The 18,503-nt window shown below is 40.4% G+C and overlaps 1 protein-coding gene across 1 annotated transcript; it reads left to right on the top strand.

Annotated features, from left to right (window-relative positions):
* Positions 1 to 7,298: 7,298 nt before the first annotated feature.
* Positions 7,299 to 15,214, top strand: LOC108925392 (transmembrane protein 182-like). The gene is made up of 5 exons (XM_018737250.1): positions 7,299 to 7,475; positions 11,422 to 11,542; positions 12,543 to 12,641; positions 12,743 to 12,880; positions 14,741 to 15,214. Exons 1-5 carry the CDS (start codon positions 7,299 to 7,301, stop codon positions 14,962 to 14,964), a joined length of 759 nt encoding a protein of 252 aa, XP_018592766.1. The 3' UTR covers positions 14,965 to 15,214.
* The last annotated feature ends 3,289 nt before the right edge of the window (positions 15,215 to 18,503 follow it).

The raw sequence follows: 18,503 nt of genomic DNA, 5'->3' as shown, positions 1-18,503 counted from the left end.
TCCTTCCCTCTTTCTTCAGGACACTGACCAATTTCTGCCTGCTGTATCAGGAGACACATAAATACAGTTTACAGAAATATGACAGGTTATGGCATCTTAATTATTGGACACACAGATAACAGAAAGTACACTAGCAATTAAATGGTACACATGGTAATATAATTAAGAATGGGGGTTGTAATTGTTTTCTATAAACTGTGTACAGTTTCCCCCACCTTACTTTCTCTTCGAAGAAAAGAGACTTACAATGAATATGCTGTCATATTTAGGTGACACCTTTTCACCCAAAGAGATTTACAGTATTAGGTAAGATGTGAGACAAAAAAATGAATAGTTATACAGTATTTCAAGGTATAACTCAGCGTATCATGATAGATGCTAATGAAGGCATCCAGCTAAAACATGTATATGTATTGTGCAAATTAAATTTATTTATTCAGTTTGAGACTGATTTCACCCATGTTGTTCTAAGAGTTTTATGAGGGTACTGTTTGTCGGTGGGGCGTTTGGGCTGTTTTTCAACTATTTGGCTTCATTGACCACCCACTTCACAACCAACCGAAGTTTCTGTTTGTGCTCTTCTACAGCTCCCTGTCAAACTCCCGTTTGTAAAGGGATCAAAGATCTGCACAGAGGGGTCTTTATTGTTTGATAATTATATGAGGCAGCATTATATGAGTAGAGCTGCCACTTTACACTCAAAGGACCTGGATTTAAATCCCACCTCCCGCTGTAGTACCCTTGATCAAGGTGTGAATTCATTTAGTAAAATTTACACTCATGCATAAATTGATAAAATCAGTCAAAGTTGTTTCGGAAAAAAGTATTAGCTAAATAATTAATATTCTCATAATGAGCAAAAATTATTCTCTGTTCACAGAGAATCAGACCCTTTGTTTTCTGTCAGCGTGTGGACTTGACAAATAGTCATGATGAAAAACGTCAGCCCAATACTCCAAATACATGCCACAGCTGAAGTTATATTGATCCATACCATACAAGGTGTGTGGGTACAGATTTATTTACCATACCATACCTAAAATGTGTAACCACATATCTTGTGACATGACATCACAGGAGATGCTTTGACAGATTGGAAAGTATTTCAAGAGTTGCTTTACAATGAACCACAGTGACAAATGTTTTTCACACTTCCTCCTTTGTCTCCAACGTTCCACACATTTCGTCACAAGGACCTCCTGTGCAAGACAATACAACCTCTTGACATGAGCTCCTTAAAGTCACTAAGTTCTGCCTGTCCGAAACATATGACATATGATTTGTATAGCACTGAAATGTGGGCCAGATCTTTCCACGAAATGAATATATGAAACGTTTATATGATTAAAAATAATGATTATATTTTCACTGGGGTCGTGAAGGCGTGGTGGGTTTGTGCCCGCTGTGTGGCAGGTCTGGGGTTTGAGCCCTGCTTGGGGTGCCTTGTGATGGACTGACATCCCATCCAGGGTGTTGCCCCTCCCCCTTCAGCTTTGCGCCATGTGTTTGTGGGATAGGCACCGGCTTGGTGTGACTCCGCTTGGGACACGTGGTTGTTGACATTGGCTGATTATATTTTTCATCCTTTTATGAATATTCTTTGACGATATTGTTATGTAATTAAGGGGGTGCAGTGGCGCAGTAGGCTTGGCCAGGTCCCGCTCTCTGGTGCGTCTAGGGTTTGAGTCTTGCTTGGGGTGCCTTGCAACGGACTGGCGTCCTGTCCAAGGTATGTCCCCTCCCCCTCCAGCCTTGCGCTCTTTGTTGCCAGGTTAGGCTCCGGCTCGCTGTGACCCCGCTCGGGACATGTGGCTTCAGGTAACGTGTGTGTGCTGTAATGATGACGTATTATGGTGGAGACCGAGGGATTTCAGGGTTTGAGGACATGGTGAAGTCCTACAGCTAGGCACTTCCCTCAGAAGAAAAGTTAAAGTTTAATTTCAAGATTATGACACTTTTAAAAAAATTCGTAAAACCACATCACGCTGTACAGTCCCAAGAATTAAGGAAGTATCAATGCCTGACGTACCTTTGGGCAGTGATTGCGGCTTAATCATAATGTATTTGGTGAGTAAAAATTCAAAGGTAAATGTTTTAATTCCACCAGTTTAAAGATCAGCTACTGTACGTTAATGTCAGAATTTCATATTACCTTTACATTTAATCCTTTAGCAGAAACTTTTCTCCAAAGCAGCTTATAATAATTAGTAATTAGTTTTTAGCTGATGCCTTTATCCAAGATGGCTTACAATGTCTGACACACTGTCACCACTCTGAACCCCTACAATCAAAGCACCTGGAGGAAAGCCAGCTGGGCTGAATGGAGATTGAACCCAAGTTCAATCTCATTGTCCAGCCACTGTGGGCAGGAGGGCCTCCCACCACACCCAAAATTATGGATGTGTAATAAAAAAAATATTGTCAGGCCAGAAGAACCATCTGCCATACCATCATGCAGCTGTGATGTATGTAGGTCATTTTCTGCAGTTTTAGATTGCGGGGATAAGGGGGGAGGAGGGCAGTGCAGTGCTGGGCACATCCACGGCCAAGACCAAGGAACCAATTGCATGCAGTTTTGGAAAAAAAAGCCTTGGCTACAATGTCTTCCTTTGAATCTACTGTACAATTTACCAAAAACAGAGGCCTTACCAATGTGCGAAGAACTGTGTTTGACTACAGTAATGGAACTGCTAGTTTGAAAGAAATATGATTCTACCTGAAAACTGAGAACAAGCTGTTAGCAAAAAAGCTGTATGGTCAGGGAAACCATTCCTGAAGATCAAAGACCAAGATTCAAAATTTTCTCAAGAAAGTGAAAAGATCTGACCCTGTGAAATTCATGCCAGCAGCTGATTCCTCTCTTGCCACTAATGTGGACTCTATCCTTTGTCTGGAAGAGATTATGTAGTCTATTTAAAATACACAGAATAATAAAATGCTGGACCCAGATGGGTTTCTAGCTGTTTTTATTTTAAAGATTGTGATAAATTTGCCCCTAAATCTTTACCTAAATAGCAAGAATCCATAGCAAATACATCTCTAGCAGCTATATTTTCTCAAGCCTAAATATAATTTGTTCTTAAAAAATGAAAAGATCCAACTGAATGATCTGCATACAGGCCTATATCCTATCTGAATGTCAAGACCATTTCTAAGACAATCGTAGCATAACTGGAGCCCATTCTTCCAACTACGATAGAACAAATTTATCTGGAACATGATTCTTTTAATATCTAATATTTTACTAATATTAGAAAGCTCCTTGTATCATACACTCAAGGAAATCGCAATTTCCTGAAGTAAACATCTTACTGGATGGTGAAAAAGCTTTTGATCACACAGAGTGGCCATACCAGTTTTCAGTGTTACAGAAGTTTTATTTTTGTAAAAAGAAGTTTTGTTTGGATGAAAAGCTGTCACTTGTATCTCATTTAAATGCTCTCACGAAGTCATGCTTCCTTTACTTGAGAAACATAGCTAAATTATGGCTATTCCTATGTAGGCAGGATGCTGAGAAATTGGTTCATGCTTTTGTTTCAAGAAGGCTGGACTATTGTAATGCTTTGCTATCGGATTGTCTGTACCAGACTGTATTCAGGCTACACTTGGAACAAAATGCTGCTGCGACAATTGTCACTAGAACTAAGAAATACGACCATATAACACCGGTACTGAAATCATTGCATTGGCTCCCGGTCGCATTTAGAGTTGATTATGAAATTCTACTTCTGACCTATAAGGCATTGCCCTATGTCTGTGTTTAAGTGGTCTGTGTCACTGCATGAAGAGCGCACCATAAAAAAAAATTGAATTGAATTTAATTCAAAAGCTAATCTCATTGATTCAGTGGATGTACGCTTTGGTCCAAGCCAGTAACTGCACTCACAATGACAAACCTCCTCTTCTCCATGCAGAACTGCAGAGGTACAGCCTGAATGGACCAGCAGTCCATATGAGTGAATAAATATTTTTCAACAACATATTTTTTCCTTTTCCTCTTCCCAGGGATCCCATTGATGAAGGCACTAGAGGGCAGTGCAGCACTTGTAAAAACAGCAAAACAAGGCATGAGAATGAAGATAATTAAACTTGTAACTGATCTTGTCATATTCCTCACTGCTTTACAGCACAGTACAAGGAATGTCAAACAGACAATGTGGATACAAAGATAATAGACAGATCAACAACAAAAACAAAAATAATAATAGTCCATCCATCCATCCATCCATCTATCCATCCATCCATTTTCTTTAACCGCTTATCCTGCTCAGGTTCACGGGAGTCTGGAGTCTATCACGGAAGCACTGGGCACAAAGCTGAGGGGTTGCTACACCCTGGACATTGTACAGCCTCTCTCAGTCAAACCGCTTTCTTTATATTCACAAAAGATGCATAAGTGCAATTTGCTCATTAAAAGTTGATCACTCAGATCTATAATATTCATACAAATGAAATAATGACACTGTAAGGCTTATGAGATAAACCTTAAATGTTTAAGTCGATAGCAGAAAGCATTTACAACAAAAACAAGGAGAAAAATGTGAATACACACGTTCCTCTCATAACAGAGTTAATTAGTTCCGTGTAATCACTCCATACATGAATTCCCATTGGAAGGGAATCAGATAACTATTATTTCTTAAGAAATATTGGTAAAAAGATTTGCACATGAATAATAGACACACACACATTTTCAGAACCGCTTGTCCCAGTCGGGGTCATGGTGAGCCAGAGCCTAACCCGGCAACGCAGGGCGTAAGGCTGGAGGGGGAGGGGACACACCCAGGATAGGATGCCAGTCTGTCGCAAGGCACCCCAAGCGGGACTTGAACCCCAGACCCACTGGAGAGCAGGACCTGGTCCAACCCACTGCGCCACTGCACCCCCCTCATGAATAATATATCACCTGAAATTGATTAAAATACCAAAAATAAAAGGTATTTTTATGCAATATATTATTTTTAATCATATTTATAAGAAAACTATTATTTTTAGTTTATGTTTTAATGTTATATGTTCGTTCGTTCGTTCATTCATTCACTCATGATAACCACTTGCTCAATACAGGTTGCCGAGGCCTGGAGTCAGGGTACATACTGTATGTTCATGATATAAGTTCACATTGAGAAGATGTCTGTCTATGTCTTCTACACTGGAAAGTATGCACACTCTTTACCATTAGAGATGGTTATAAAGCACTAAGACATTTTTATTATTATGTTACATTACATGATCTTAATTTGATCGTGAAGCTTTATTTATTCTTGTGTGATGGTATTCATGTTACAAAAGCTGTTTACATTATAACTGATTTAAGGTACATGTTTTTACTTTGTTGCGACGGACTGGCGTCCTGTCCTGGGTGTGTCCCCTCCCCCTCCAGCTTGTGCTCCAGCTTGCCGTGACCCTGCTCAGAACAAGCGGTTTCAGTCAGTGTGTGTGTGTGTGTGTGTTTTTAGATTGTTTATAAAAGTTAGCATTCAGGTAGGACCTAAGTTTAAATCCTGCTCCCACTGTAGTACCCTTGAGCAAGGTACTTGCTGTGAATTGCCCCAGCAACAATTACCCTGCTTATATGCAGAAGTAATTGTGAGTTGCTTTGGAGAAAGGTATCAATTAAGAGTTATAATAATGGTACTGAATGTTGTATTTCAGTCATGATTTATGTGTATTTACCATAATTGATGGTTGTGACTGCTTGAGATAGGCAACATGATATGAAGTATGAAGTACAGGTTTCCCTTGCAAAATAACCGTAATTTATTCCTGAACATGTACTGAAAAAGTGAATTCTTAACAAGAACTCTTCATTCTCATTCATTAAATTGGGAAAAATAGGTAATGCGTTCCCTAGTAGCAAAAAGGTTCATTGAAAAGATTGTCAGTGAAAGTGGACGGTGCAGCTGCTGTGCTGTTGCAGGCATGACGTATTGCACACACTCTGCTGAAACCAAAGGAGGTGGCTGGGGTTTAAAACGAAAGAAGAAGAGGTGTGTGGGTGTGTGTGTGTGTATGTGTGGTTGAGATGAAGTTTATAGCAGTGTGTTTTATTGTTTCAGATTCCATGTTAGACTTCACTTCATTAATTTTTAGCCCTCTTTGAAATATTTTCTTGCTTAATGTTGCCATAGATGATAGAGACATGAGACTTCTGAGCTCTTCACCCACAACAAGCCTATGTGGTAACAGGAGAGAAATTACACCCTGTAGGGGTTGAACAGGGCTGCTTGCCTTGTCTGGTCTTGCAAGTTGTTTAGAGAATATGAGAGTTGTTAGGTCAATATACAAATTTTTAGGTAAAAATGATATTTGCTCATCATGATGACATGAGTAGTGTTGCTACCTTTGGGTCTGAAAGTTGCAGGATTGAATCCTACTTACTGCTGCAGTGTCCGTAAGCAAAGTGCTTACCATAAAGTTGCTCGAATGAAAAATATCCAGTTATGTTAATGGATAAAAAAATTGTAATTTGCTTCATAGAAAAGTGTCAGCTGAGCAAGAAAATGTAACTCAAAATTCTTGTCTTTGAAGCCTTTGTTATAAACTGAGGAACATTTTGGATTTCAGACGCTAAGCGTGTATATCTGTTCAAAAATATCTAATGCAAGTCACTGCAGAAAACAAAATATTGATTGTGGAAGTAAAATGACTGTGTAATGGCCAAAAATGTTGTTGTACTGCATAATATATCCATGGTATGAAACAAGAATTTATATTTTCATAAGCCGTTGCAGTGGTTTTTCATTTGTGCAGGACCCTGGTATGTGAGGGTTAAATGTGATATGTTTTGAGTCTAAGGAAATAATACATGGAATATGTACAGGAATATCCATAATTCATTGTCCACCATGTGTTCCTGTCCTCGCACCCTGAGGTGAACTGCACAGTGAGGGTTGAGCGAGCAGCTGGCATCTGCCACTTAATGTGTTTTCTGTTCCCTCTCAAAGTGTCACACGGAGGGGCTAAATAGCTGCCATCAATAAACGGAGTCACGGAAGCCATGGGCCAGCCAGCTGATATCGCGGATTGGGTGCTTGATAGCTTTGTGATACCTCCTCCCCACCCAGAAGCCCCCTCTGTTGATCAAAGCCCTCCTCTTTGCTGTCTTCTACTAAACACACACCACAGACTGCTAATTCTGTTGCCTGAAATAGCTGGCAATCCCCTGACACCACGAGCAACCCCCTTCCCTGCCCCACTGCAACATAGCTCGCCCTCCTCTCCCCACCTCCTGTTTACCGGAGCGCCACTGCTGCCCACTGTACCCCGCTGCGGCCGCTCTCGCCGCCGTGCTCAGAATGAAGGCGGGTGTAGCAGCCCTGTTGGCGGGCGTTGTGGGGGCCATTGGGGTGCTCTGCTTTCTGGTGGCCTTTGGGACGGATTACTGGCTCTTGGCGAGCGATGACTGCGAGGGGTACGAGCATCTCCCGCGGGCTGTAAACAGCAGCTTGGTGGGCCTTGCAAATGGCTCGGAGGTGAGTCACATGCGGCTGACTCTGCCCACTCCTTTCACATGGCATCTGAGCAAACTACACCTCAACCATACAGCTTGCTGTGGTTTGCTTCACTAACCAAAAGTCTGCTCCTTGTCCTGGCATATATGCACCGGAAAAGGGGGCAAGAATTGTGAAATTTTCACTGCCAGGCATCATGTGTGCAGACTGAAATCTTCAGTGGATAGTGAAAAAAAGTGAATGCTGAGATCCAGAGGCACATCGCATTCACATTTATTCATTTAGCTGATGCTTTTCTCCCAAGCAACTCATGCTGATTTACTCATTTATGCAGCTGGGCATGTTTTACTGTATCAATTCAGGGTAAGTACCTTGATTAAGAATACTACAGCGGGAGATGGCCTTCAAACCTCTGACTTTTATACCCAAAGGCAGCAACTCTGAGGACTACGTCACCTGCTGCCCCAGGTTGATGCCCTGGTGCTCACAGTAGAGCTACAGCTGCAGCCTTATTGGTCTGACATCTCAGAGCTTTAAGCTTCATTGCATGACCTCAGCTGCCCACTTCACTGCTGACCTACAGTCAAATCAAAGCAAAAAAAAAAAATTTAATAAAATATTTATTTGCATTAATTATACACTGTGCTGTGTGGGTACTTCTTATATAATAAGTAACCTTAAAAAATTGTAACACATTAAATCTTAATTAAAATTCAGACAGTACACTGAATCATACTGCTAGAGCTGTGTTTGCACTACATTTATTATTTTGCTGACCAAAATTTTTTCTCAGATTGGATGCTACTTTCTGAGCTGTGGCTGCGCAGTAAAAATGCCTGTGATAATAATCTGTTTTGTAACATTGCAGTTTGGATATTGTTTTCTGAGGCATGAGAGAGAAAGGAAAATTGTGTTAGGATCTAAAAAATGTTTTCTAAACAAACCTCGCAATTCAAATGGAGGTCTCAACTCATATATACTATACCTCCTTTAATTATACACTATTTACTCTAACCGTTCATGTAGTATGTTTTCTAGTTATGCAACCTGCAGTAAAATTATGCAAGCAGTATATATTGTAAGGATAAATACTGAAGACATCATAACCATACTGTCTGCAATGTAATTATACACTATCATTATACTTTACCAATGTATACAGTAATGTCCAATTATTGATAATATATTTACATTTATTCATTTAGCTATATAGTATAACAAATATTCAGTCTATAATGTACCCACATTCTTTATATCCTGTAGTCTAACCACGTAAGCTATACACAGCATAATATGAAACTTCCAGCGCTGAAGAGAGTGTTCATTCTGCACACCCACATGCATATAATTCTTATGCTTTAGACCACATGTCAGAGGCCTAGAGAGACCAGCCTCTTGGGGGGATTGATTATACCACAGATATACAGTGAGCATCTATTTCCCCCTTATGAGAGCTGTCAGTGCCCCACCCTTATGACTCACACATGCACATATCCAGACATACTATATACTGTACATGGATTTCCATACACAGAATCACACAGCCCTTTTACCAGCATAGGCCATTTTAATACATAACCCATAACTCCCCTTTTTCATGCTTATTTCCAAAAAAATTCTATGATTTAAGGAAGAATTACTTTGTTATTTACAATTTTAACCTTTTTCGTCCAGACTGATGTTTATAAGGGAAATAAAAATAATGACAGAAAATCAATTTCTGTGGCTAAAAGCCTTGATGTAGACTTCAGGGATGTCTCAGTTAAACCTAATTGCTGTGCTACATTTGGACTCTCTGAATGGTGAGTCATGCCCTTAATATCCTTTACTTCATTCAGGACAACTTGACTTTCTGTGGCAAACTGCAGAAATATGCCATTCTAGACAATTTACTGCAAATATAGTCCTCTAGATCTCTTGAGACAGCTAACTATGATTAAAACAATAATAAAATCCAGCTGAAGTTACCAGAGAACTTGTTTTTTCCCCTTTGACATAACAGTTAGTCTGTCAGTCACCCACACACTACTAATACACTGAAAGTGACAACTGAGAGTGAAATATGAAATGATGTAGATGGAACGATGGGATGACCTAGATAATTACCATGTTGATCTTTTTTGTCAATTTTGGGGTGAGAGCCATTTTTTGACATCTCATTAGCATTTTATCATTATGAAGATGTGTACAGGTGCATTAAATCATTACTTATAAATATTTAAATACGCAGATGTTCTTACATTTACATACATTTATTTATTTACATTTATTTAGCAGATGCTTTTCTCCAAAGCGACTTGCAATGAACTCTATGCAGTGTTATCAGCCCACACATCTTATTCACCAAGGTGACTTACACTGCTAGATACACTACTTACAATGGGTCACTCATCCATATATCAGTGAAACACACTTTCTCTGTCATTCACACACTACACATCCAAATTGTTTTCCAGCGAGATATACAGTATATGACCAATACAGCAAAATAAATTAAAATTGTGCAAATTCCAAATTAAGAAAGAGAAACAGTCACTATTATCCCAGTGAAAGGGGGCTACAACTGTGATCGACAATTCAAATGAAAAATTTTGACTGTAGCCACAGTTACCTATTACTGAACCTGTAGCACGGTTATGCGGCTGTTGCCCTGCTCATTAATCACCAGCTCATTAACTTGGCACTTTCTGCTGATGTGTATACTGAAGAAAAGCTTTGGAACGAAGAGGGCAGGCGGTACTACGCACACCTGAATTCTAGGGGAAAATTTGACTTTCTGCATAATGCTCAGGGGCTTTCTAGAAACTGTGGCATAATTGAAGACATGAGCATATTCTGTAATAGAATACTAAAACACAGCTAATGATCATAGACTCATTCAGTTGGGTCTATGATGTAACAGTTAAGGACCATGCTTTAACCTGAGGTAATGGTTTGGGGTATTGGCTCAGCAATACAATAACTACTGTCTCAGCTGTTGGAAACTCATTTTAACCAAGAGGTGTGGGACCACCAAAGAAAGAGCCCAGGAATCTCACGTAGACCAGTAATCACACAGAGGATGCTGGGTTAAAAAGCCTAGGTGAACTTAGCCTATAAGCTGGTAACGCTGTGAAAGCCCTGATTCCTTGGCAGGCTTACTCTACTTTGTGGTTTAAACCTGGCCCATGACTACACTGTGAAAGGTTTTGATAAGTCTATTTCAAAAGTCTAGGCGGGAGATGGCAAGGTCCCGATGAGGAGATGGCGAAAGAGAATTGTGAGGAACAGGTAGGCCTTCCAGATGCTGTAAAGGAGGACCCTGTGGTACACATCCAGTTTCCTGCAAATGCAGTTAATAAATCCACAAAAGTAAAGTTTCAGAAGGACAATAAGATGGAGAAGCTATGGGTAAACTATACCTATTTTGTTTCCAGGATTTCTTCTGTAAACTCAAATGACAGATGCTGCTCCCCTTGATTGTCAGCATGACCATGTCTAGCAGAAGCAGGAATAATAACAACGCTACAGTCAACAATCCCCGTTCTCAGCCCAAACAAGAAACAGAGCGACATTACTGCTCATGCCACACCATCAATCACTGTCTGACAGCATAGTCAAGGATCCCATGTTGAGTATGTGGATTATAAGTCACAGACCACTGACTGAAACTGCTCTGAATTCAGAACATGTGTTGATGTTTTTTTGCAGAACTACAACTCGGTTTGATACGGTGGGAAAAACAGAATGTGTTGTTCAGACTTAAGTATAAAGGTCCTAAGAATGGCTACATGTAGCTGGGGGCATCTCTGGGGTCACTGGTTCACTACTGATGGTCTCTCCTAAAGCTCCATCATTGTTTCCACCAATATCAGTTGATCACTCTGCTAGAAGAGACTGCATGGCAGATGTGAAGTTGCTCCACAGGTCTCAAAGATGAGTGCTCTCCAGGCTTTGATGTCCATCTCTCACTCTCTCTATCTCTCAGTCAGAAGGGGTGACTTGGCCTTCCAGCAGCCCATCTCTCACCCTGCACCATGAAGGCTTCTTCTGGCGGTGTGCATTCAAAGGGGAGGCCTCCATCCATGTTGTCTGGGCTGTTCTGTTCAGTAAGTGCCAAACAGATACAAATACTGATGTACAAAACTTTCTGATAGCCTTTTGACCACTGGCGGTTGTAAGCGTCCGGACGGGAGTCCGACACGGACGAAAAGTGAAATGACCCCCCGTGCAGAGTGGTTTTAGAAGTGTACATTGCAAAGTATAGACTACTGGGTGGAGGTGAAACAATGAACGTGGGACAAAGAGAGGCACAGCGTATTTGCACAAAGGTGAAAAGAGAAATGTGAATCCATGAGTACGACTTGAACAAAGAGGTGTGACAAAATACCGGACTGTAACACTGGACCAGGACTGGAGAACAAGAGGCAGGAGTAGACAGGACAGGAACTCGGGACTGGAACATAAACACCTATGGAACAAACTGAGAAAACAGGAAACTACTAATTGCAACAAGAGTACTATGGAGACGCAGATTAAGAATCCGACACCCACCATCCACCACTCGCTTTCTTTATACCTTAGGAAGTATCTAATTGTGAACAGGTGCTTGGGTCTGGGTCAATGGCAGTGGGTTCCGCCTCCTCTGGCCTATAGGACTATTACCCCTAGGGGCTGTGACAATGGAACAGGGCTTTTTGAAAAAGCCTTTTCTTCAACTGTTTCAGTGTTATTTTTGTGTGTTTTAATCATCATCTCATCCATGTTAAAGCTTAGAGGGCAAGAAATAGCCACTCCATTGTGGGAGTGCACTCCCATTCTTAAAGTCTAACTCCACTACTCCTCCTGCCACAAAAAACCATAGAAATATGAATAGCAGACAGACTGTGAGATGGGACACCAGGAAAAGTCACAAAGTAGACAGACATGGAGAAAAATACTTAACATAAGAAGTGAAAGCCAACCAAGACAGACAGACTGACAGAAAGACAGATTCAGGCCACTGGAATCAAACAGTCAAAGAAAAAAGAAGAAATCTATTTTAACAGAAACGATAAACAGAAAAACACACGAATTATGACTAATTCCTTCTCCTAAAAATGTCTTCAGCCAATCAGCCAGCACCCAAGGTGTGTATTCGTGGGTACCTCTTTCCTCTTCCTGTTGCTGTGGGACCAGTTCCGCACCCAGCTTATGATGCTACAGCAGGTAAAAGCATTTGGCATTGCTTCTTACTAACCACTGTCAGGTTCATTTTGGATGCACAGTGCCATCCCCGACCACCCCAATCATTCCCTCTGTTCCTGCAGTGTTCCGCGGGTTCTGGACAATGCTCATAGTCCTGGCCATTGGTGCCAGCCTGATGGGAGGCTTCCTCCTGGTGTGTGCGGTGCCTTTTACCAGTGCCAAGCTCTACCGCTGGGCAGGAATCTTCCTGCTTACTGCAGGTGAGTTTTAATCTCAGCAAGGAGTCTGGAACACGTCCTGTTGCTCAGAGAAAGGATCGGAAAATTCACTTGTGGCTTGCAGTAAGGCTCTCGGTAGCAGTGAGCATTCCCTTAGGTTTCATATTAGGGGTAACGCTAACTGTAACTCCTAGCCCTCAAACCCTAATTCTAACCCCTAACCCCATGCATACGGACAGAGGTGGGGCAAAAAAGTCAAAGGCAAGACATGTAAATGTCCTTTAAATCCCCTAATCTCCACACTTTCAGTGAGTTTCAGTATGGTGATTTGTTTGATTAATGAAGCCCTGATCCTCAGAAACACTGTGCAGTTGCTGAAAGTGCTGCTCGGTGAGCCAGTGGTTCTCAGAGACAGTTTGTTTATGTTGGGTGTTGCTGAGGCAGTAACTGTTGTGTGCAGGTCTGTTGTGACTCGAGAGGGTCACTAGCCTGGATACACTGAAATGTCAGATGTTACTTTTCACTAGCCAGTCCAGTCAGTTTGGGCCTTAGCATTACTGCTTCCTCGCTAGCACCTCAGGAAAAGCCTTTTCCCTCCTTAGTGTTTAAGTGATATGTACAGCATATTTGCCTTCCACAAGAGCAGATGTCCACAGATGAGTCATAGGCATGGGCAAGAAAGTGTATTTTTAATCAGTGACACCATCTACTATCACTACCGGCGTTTTCCATGTTTGGTTTCTGAGCCAGCCCATTAGCAGGAGCATACAGACCTTGAACACTCATACAAATGCTGATGAGATAGGAGGAGGGAAATATAGATGAAAATAGAAAGAGTGTATTTGTCTGTGAGTGTGCTTTTGTGTGTGTGTGTGTGTGTGTGTGAGACAGACAGAAGGAAAAAGCAGGCTCACAGTGTCAATGCCAGCAGAACAGCAGGTCATTTCCCGTGAGGACAACGGGCATCTGACTGTCAGTCACGGTTGCCCTGGACTTCATCCCCCAAGAGGGGCCTGCACTCTGGCTCTGCATATTGGATTTCACTGCATGGCTCACAAATTGACGCTTGGAGTTTGTCTGCATATGTGGAAGTTTCAGTTTGGACTGAGTGACTGCATTACCATGCTTCATGAGTAGAGCTGCTTGCGCCCTGAATGTATGTGTGCCAGCATGCCTGTACATTTGGGTAACCTGCAGGAGGTCTCTGGTCTTCGGAGCCTTTAAATATGTGTGTATATGTCCCTCGCCCATGGACACCAGAAATAGCTTGTTCGAGCCAGGCTATTCTGAGCATGGCATAGCTCAGTAAATTTAGTCCAACTGACCACTCAAATACATTCACATATACTTGTAGCATACACTCATTCTCTCCTACACACCCACCATGCCAATTCATACTGAAATCTTTGTCTTCATTAATTGATTTAAAATATGGCTTATGGGCAAACTGTTATTCAGATACCCTTGAGATCTAGGATTGTGTGCAATGTTTTCATTTTATACTTCCAGCTCCATGTCATCAGTCCATGATGTCATGTGCACACATGCTTACATTGTTCATGAGGCATAAATGAATTTTCTGTCTGCCATGCTGGCTTAAGAGCCTTTCTGAACAGATGCTGTTTAACTACAATGGTCCAGCTTTCAGCTCCTCACACAAGCCAGGTTTGGAAATTTTCCATCGCAGTAAAAGAGGCTGTGATAGCAACAGGAGACAGTCATAAACAGAGAGACAAAGAAAGATATTAATGGTTATGGAAAAGCTATGCCTTGAATTAGTGCTGCTGTGCTTCACTCTGAAATTTGAAATTGCTCATGTGACTCCTGTGCTACGAATGGAGACCAAACGCCACATTGTGAGGAGTCAAAGACTTACCAGAATGTTGTTCTCCTTTTTTCCAGCATCCCTATTTTTGGCCCTTGTTATTCTGTTTGTGCTTTGGAAGGAGTTGGTGGCAGATGTGAGGAGGTACATCTTACAAGAGCGAGGAGAACACTGTCCCAATGTCCATATGGAAGCTCACTATGGCTGGTCATTCATAGTGGCTGCTACTGGAATGCCACTGGTCTTCTTCTCTGGCCTCCTGTTTTACTTTATTGCTCTACACATCCAAAGATACAAATAATTATCCAGTAGAAATACTGCTGGAATGTCTGAAGTCCTGTTGGTTTTTATATGTAAAAATGTTTCTTGATCCCACTATTTTAACCAAGTACCGAAGTAGATTAATTTAAGTTCCATGGAACATTAAACATATTTCTCTAAAAATTACAGTTGTGCAGTTGGGGACAGCTGGTAGCGTAATGTTTAGAATTGCTGCCTTGGCAACCAAAGGTCACTGGTTTCATCTGCACTGCCGGCAGTATTACCCTTGAGCAAGGTACTTACCCTAAAATTGCTCCAGTAAAAATATTACCCAGCTGTATAAAGGGTTAAATAATTGGAAACTTGTAACTGAATAATAATTGTAAGCTTAATGTTATAAGTCGCTTTGGAGAAAAGCGTCAACTAAATGAATACATATAATGAAATGTACAAGTAGTGTATGAGTTTCCATGAATGGTTCAAATTGTGCCAACATGCAAAATGTCATTCAGATCACAGGAATACTTGTAAAACTCTCAACGCCTTCATTTATACCTTTTACATCTCTTACTTTATGAAAGCTGATGGCAAGGAGGAGGGGTTCACATTTTCTACTCTATGTAAATATTAACATTTATTCTTTTAGCTGATGCATTTCTCAAAAGTGACTTAAAACGTTGAACTACCTACAATTACTTTCCTATTTATACAGCTAGGAAGCTTTACTCGAGTAATTTAGGATAAGGACCTTGCTCAAGGGTACTACAACAGCAGGTGAGATTCCAACTGGCAACCTTCACATGCAAAGGCAGCAGCTGTAACTATTACACTATCAGCTACAAACATAACACCATATTAATAAAAACATTTTTACATATATATGTAATGTATGATGGGGGGGCGCGGTGGTGCAGTGGGTTGGACCAGGTCCTGCTCTCCGGTGGGTCTGGGGTTTGAGTCCCGCATGGGGTGCCTTGCGACGGACTGGCGTCCTGTCCTGGGTGTGTCCCCTCCCCCTCCAGCCTTATGCCCTGAGTTGCCAGGTTAGGCTCCGGTTCCGAAAGTGTGTGTGTGTGTGTGTGTGTAATGTATGTTATTTTACATTAAGCTATTATATATGTATATATACACACATATAAAACATGATTTTTTAAAAAATTTTAATGTCACTGAACTATCAAAATACTTGACACATAGATTATTGCATGCAGATAAAGCATTATTTTGATGTTCTGCATTTCTTATTCAAACATACCCAGTTCTGTTGCTTACGCATCATACATGCTCACTTATACCTTAAGATGCTTCTCCATTGTCTTATTTTGGAGTTTTTTAGTTCTAAAATAAGATGCGGCAATACACATCACATCTCTTTCAGCTTGTTTCATCACAAAACATATGGGGAGTTTCTGGAGAACGACTTGGAACTTTCATGTAAAAAAGTTTTATTAACAAAAAAATAAAGATTTTTAAAGTTTTAATATAAATAAAGTATTAAAAAGTAAAAGAAAGTATAAAAAAGCATACTTCAGGGAATGAAAGTACACTAACTAAAGTTCAAAATACCTCTTTGCGACAATATATTTCAAAAGCTTTTAGGTTGCCAGAAATTGTGCAGATAATGTAACAAAATGAAATCAAACTAAAACAAATCAGTTTGTGATTGACTCTTTGGACCCAATTCACAGGATACAAATGTGAACTATGATTATGACTAATACTGCTGAGCTTTGGACTTGGTGTACTCACCCCAGCTCCATGGCTTGGATGGAAGGACTGGAGATATCTGAATATCAGCCTTTTGTGGGGACCCTGTGAGTGAGAATGTTGATACAACCCTTAGATTGGCCTAAGGACATGTGAACTGTAGTTTAGCCACCACCTTGGTGAATAAGGTGTGTAGGGTAGTAACACTACATAGTATCCATTGTAAGTGGCTTTGGAGAAAAAGTGTCTGCTGAATGAATAAACGTAAATGTAAAAGTAAAAGCTTCCTTCAAGGTGGAACAATTAGGAATTATGTTCCAAAATTCAGACTTATGGTAATACGATGTGTACAATGAACAAATGGAACCAATTTAAATTGCTTCATTTAAAGAAATTAGAAGCTTGTTAGAATAACTTGCAAAGATACAAGTTAACATTACTTCATAAAATAGAAAAGATAGAAAATAGCAACTTTTCAAATTTTTAGGCAGCAACTAGATTTCTCACCTAGTTTATATGGACAATAAGAGTAATAAAATATTAAATTGATTACATTTAATTAATATTAAAATACATTAATTTCAAGGGGGGCATGGTGGGGCAGTGGGGCAGTGGGTTCAGCTGGTGCCTGCTGTGTGGCGGATCTGGGGCCCAAGCCCTGATTAGAGTGCCTTGCGACGGACTGGCGTCCCGTCCTGGGTGTCCCCCCCATGCCCTGTGTTGCCAGGTAAGGCTCTGGCTCGCCATGACCCCACTTAGGACAAGTGGTTGTTGGCGATGGATGGATATGCCCATTTTCTGGAGACATGCCTCTCAGAAAGGGGATCGATGAAAAAATCAGGTGCACTCTTACTTGTAAATGCTCCCAGTTTTGCAAATACTACATATTATATGTATGGATAGCAAGAGGTGATGTAACTGCTAAGAGGCAGCAGCTGTCTAAACGTATCCATTCCTAATAAATTTCTAAGCATTTGAGTATTATGTATTTAGATGGGGTCACATGACTGGTTCAGTTTTTCCTTCCATCTGACCACAATACTAAGGCATTACTTTCCAAGACAAGAGCGTTTTATTATTACTGTATTGCACACGAACTGGTCCTTTGGCTCAAAAAGATGTGGCATAACCTTTGAGGACCATTCCTCTATGTTGGGTTTAAGAAAGTAGCGGCAGAATTGCTATTCTATTGCTGAAGACTTTTGGACACTCCTTACTATGTAATTAAGCATTTAAGAAACACAGCTTGAGTTTCAGTGTGATTAAACACCATTTTTGTTGAAACCCTTGTTCAATTGTTTCATGTTTTTCTTGGAAGTTGTTGAGGATTTTTATGTTTAAGTTGCTATAATGCTGCGATATTATATTGTTTCAGCATTGTCAGATTTTTAAAACTCTATATCCATTTACACATACACCTATCACTCACATATTAGGACTAGTGTGATCCACAAAAACACTCCTTTCAGCAAAATCCCATTATGAGGGAGATGAATTACCATTATATTATAAGGGAAAAAGATAAAAGGCTCTCAGATTTAAAAAAAAATTTCTCCTAAAATTTACCAGAACTAAGCAAAATTGAAAATTTTTATGCACGTGGTTATAACACCAACATATTTAAAAATATTTGTTAAAAAATTATTGAATTCTGTAACTTTTTTCCATATTTTTATCCAGTTTTTGCCCAGTCAGTGTCACGTTGGGAACTCTGAGTTGTGAAGCACAAGAAAAGACTTTATTTGCGAGAGTGTAAGAATATTCCCGTTATAAAATCTGTTTATACTGTATGATTTTAATAATTCGGTTAACACGTCATTAGTTAATATTGAATCTGCTCTTTTTGTTGTGAATTAAGTTTACCATAATCAG

The sequence above is a fragment of the Scleropages formosus genome, chromosome 13 (assembly GCF_900964775.1).
Source record: "Scleropages formosus chromosome 13, fSclFor1.1, whole genome shotgun sequence".
NCBI classification, from domain to species: Eukaryota; Metazoa; Chordata; class Actinopteri; order Osteoglossiformes; family Osteoglossidae; genus Scleropages; species Scleropages formosus.
The sequence above is the reverse complement of the archived record's forward strand: the minus strand, read 5'-3'. Positions and strand labels throughout refer to the sequence as shown.

Bases quoted from the DNA above. Each gene is read 5' to 3' on its own strand.
- LOC108925392 (XM_018737250.1), top strand. From the start codon at position 7,299: ATGAAGGCGGGTGTAGCAGCCCTGTTGGCGGGCGTTGTGGGGGCCATT. The intron at 12,642-12,742 runs GTAAAAGCATTT...CTGTTCCTGCAG, and splicing joins AGCTTATGATGCTACAGCAG to TGTTCCGCGGGTTCTGGACA. The intron at 12,881-14,740 runs GTGAGTTTTAAT...CCTTTTTTCCAG, and splicing joins AATCTTCCTGCTTACTGCAG to CATCCCTATTTTTGGCCCTT.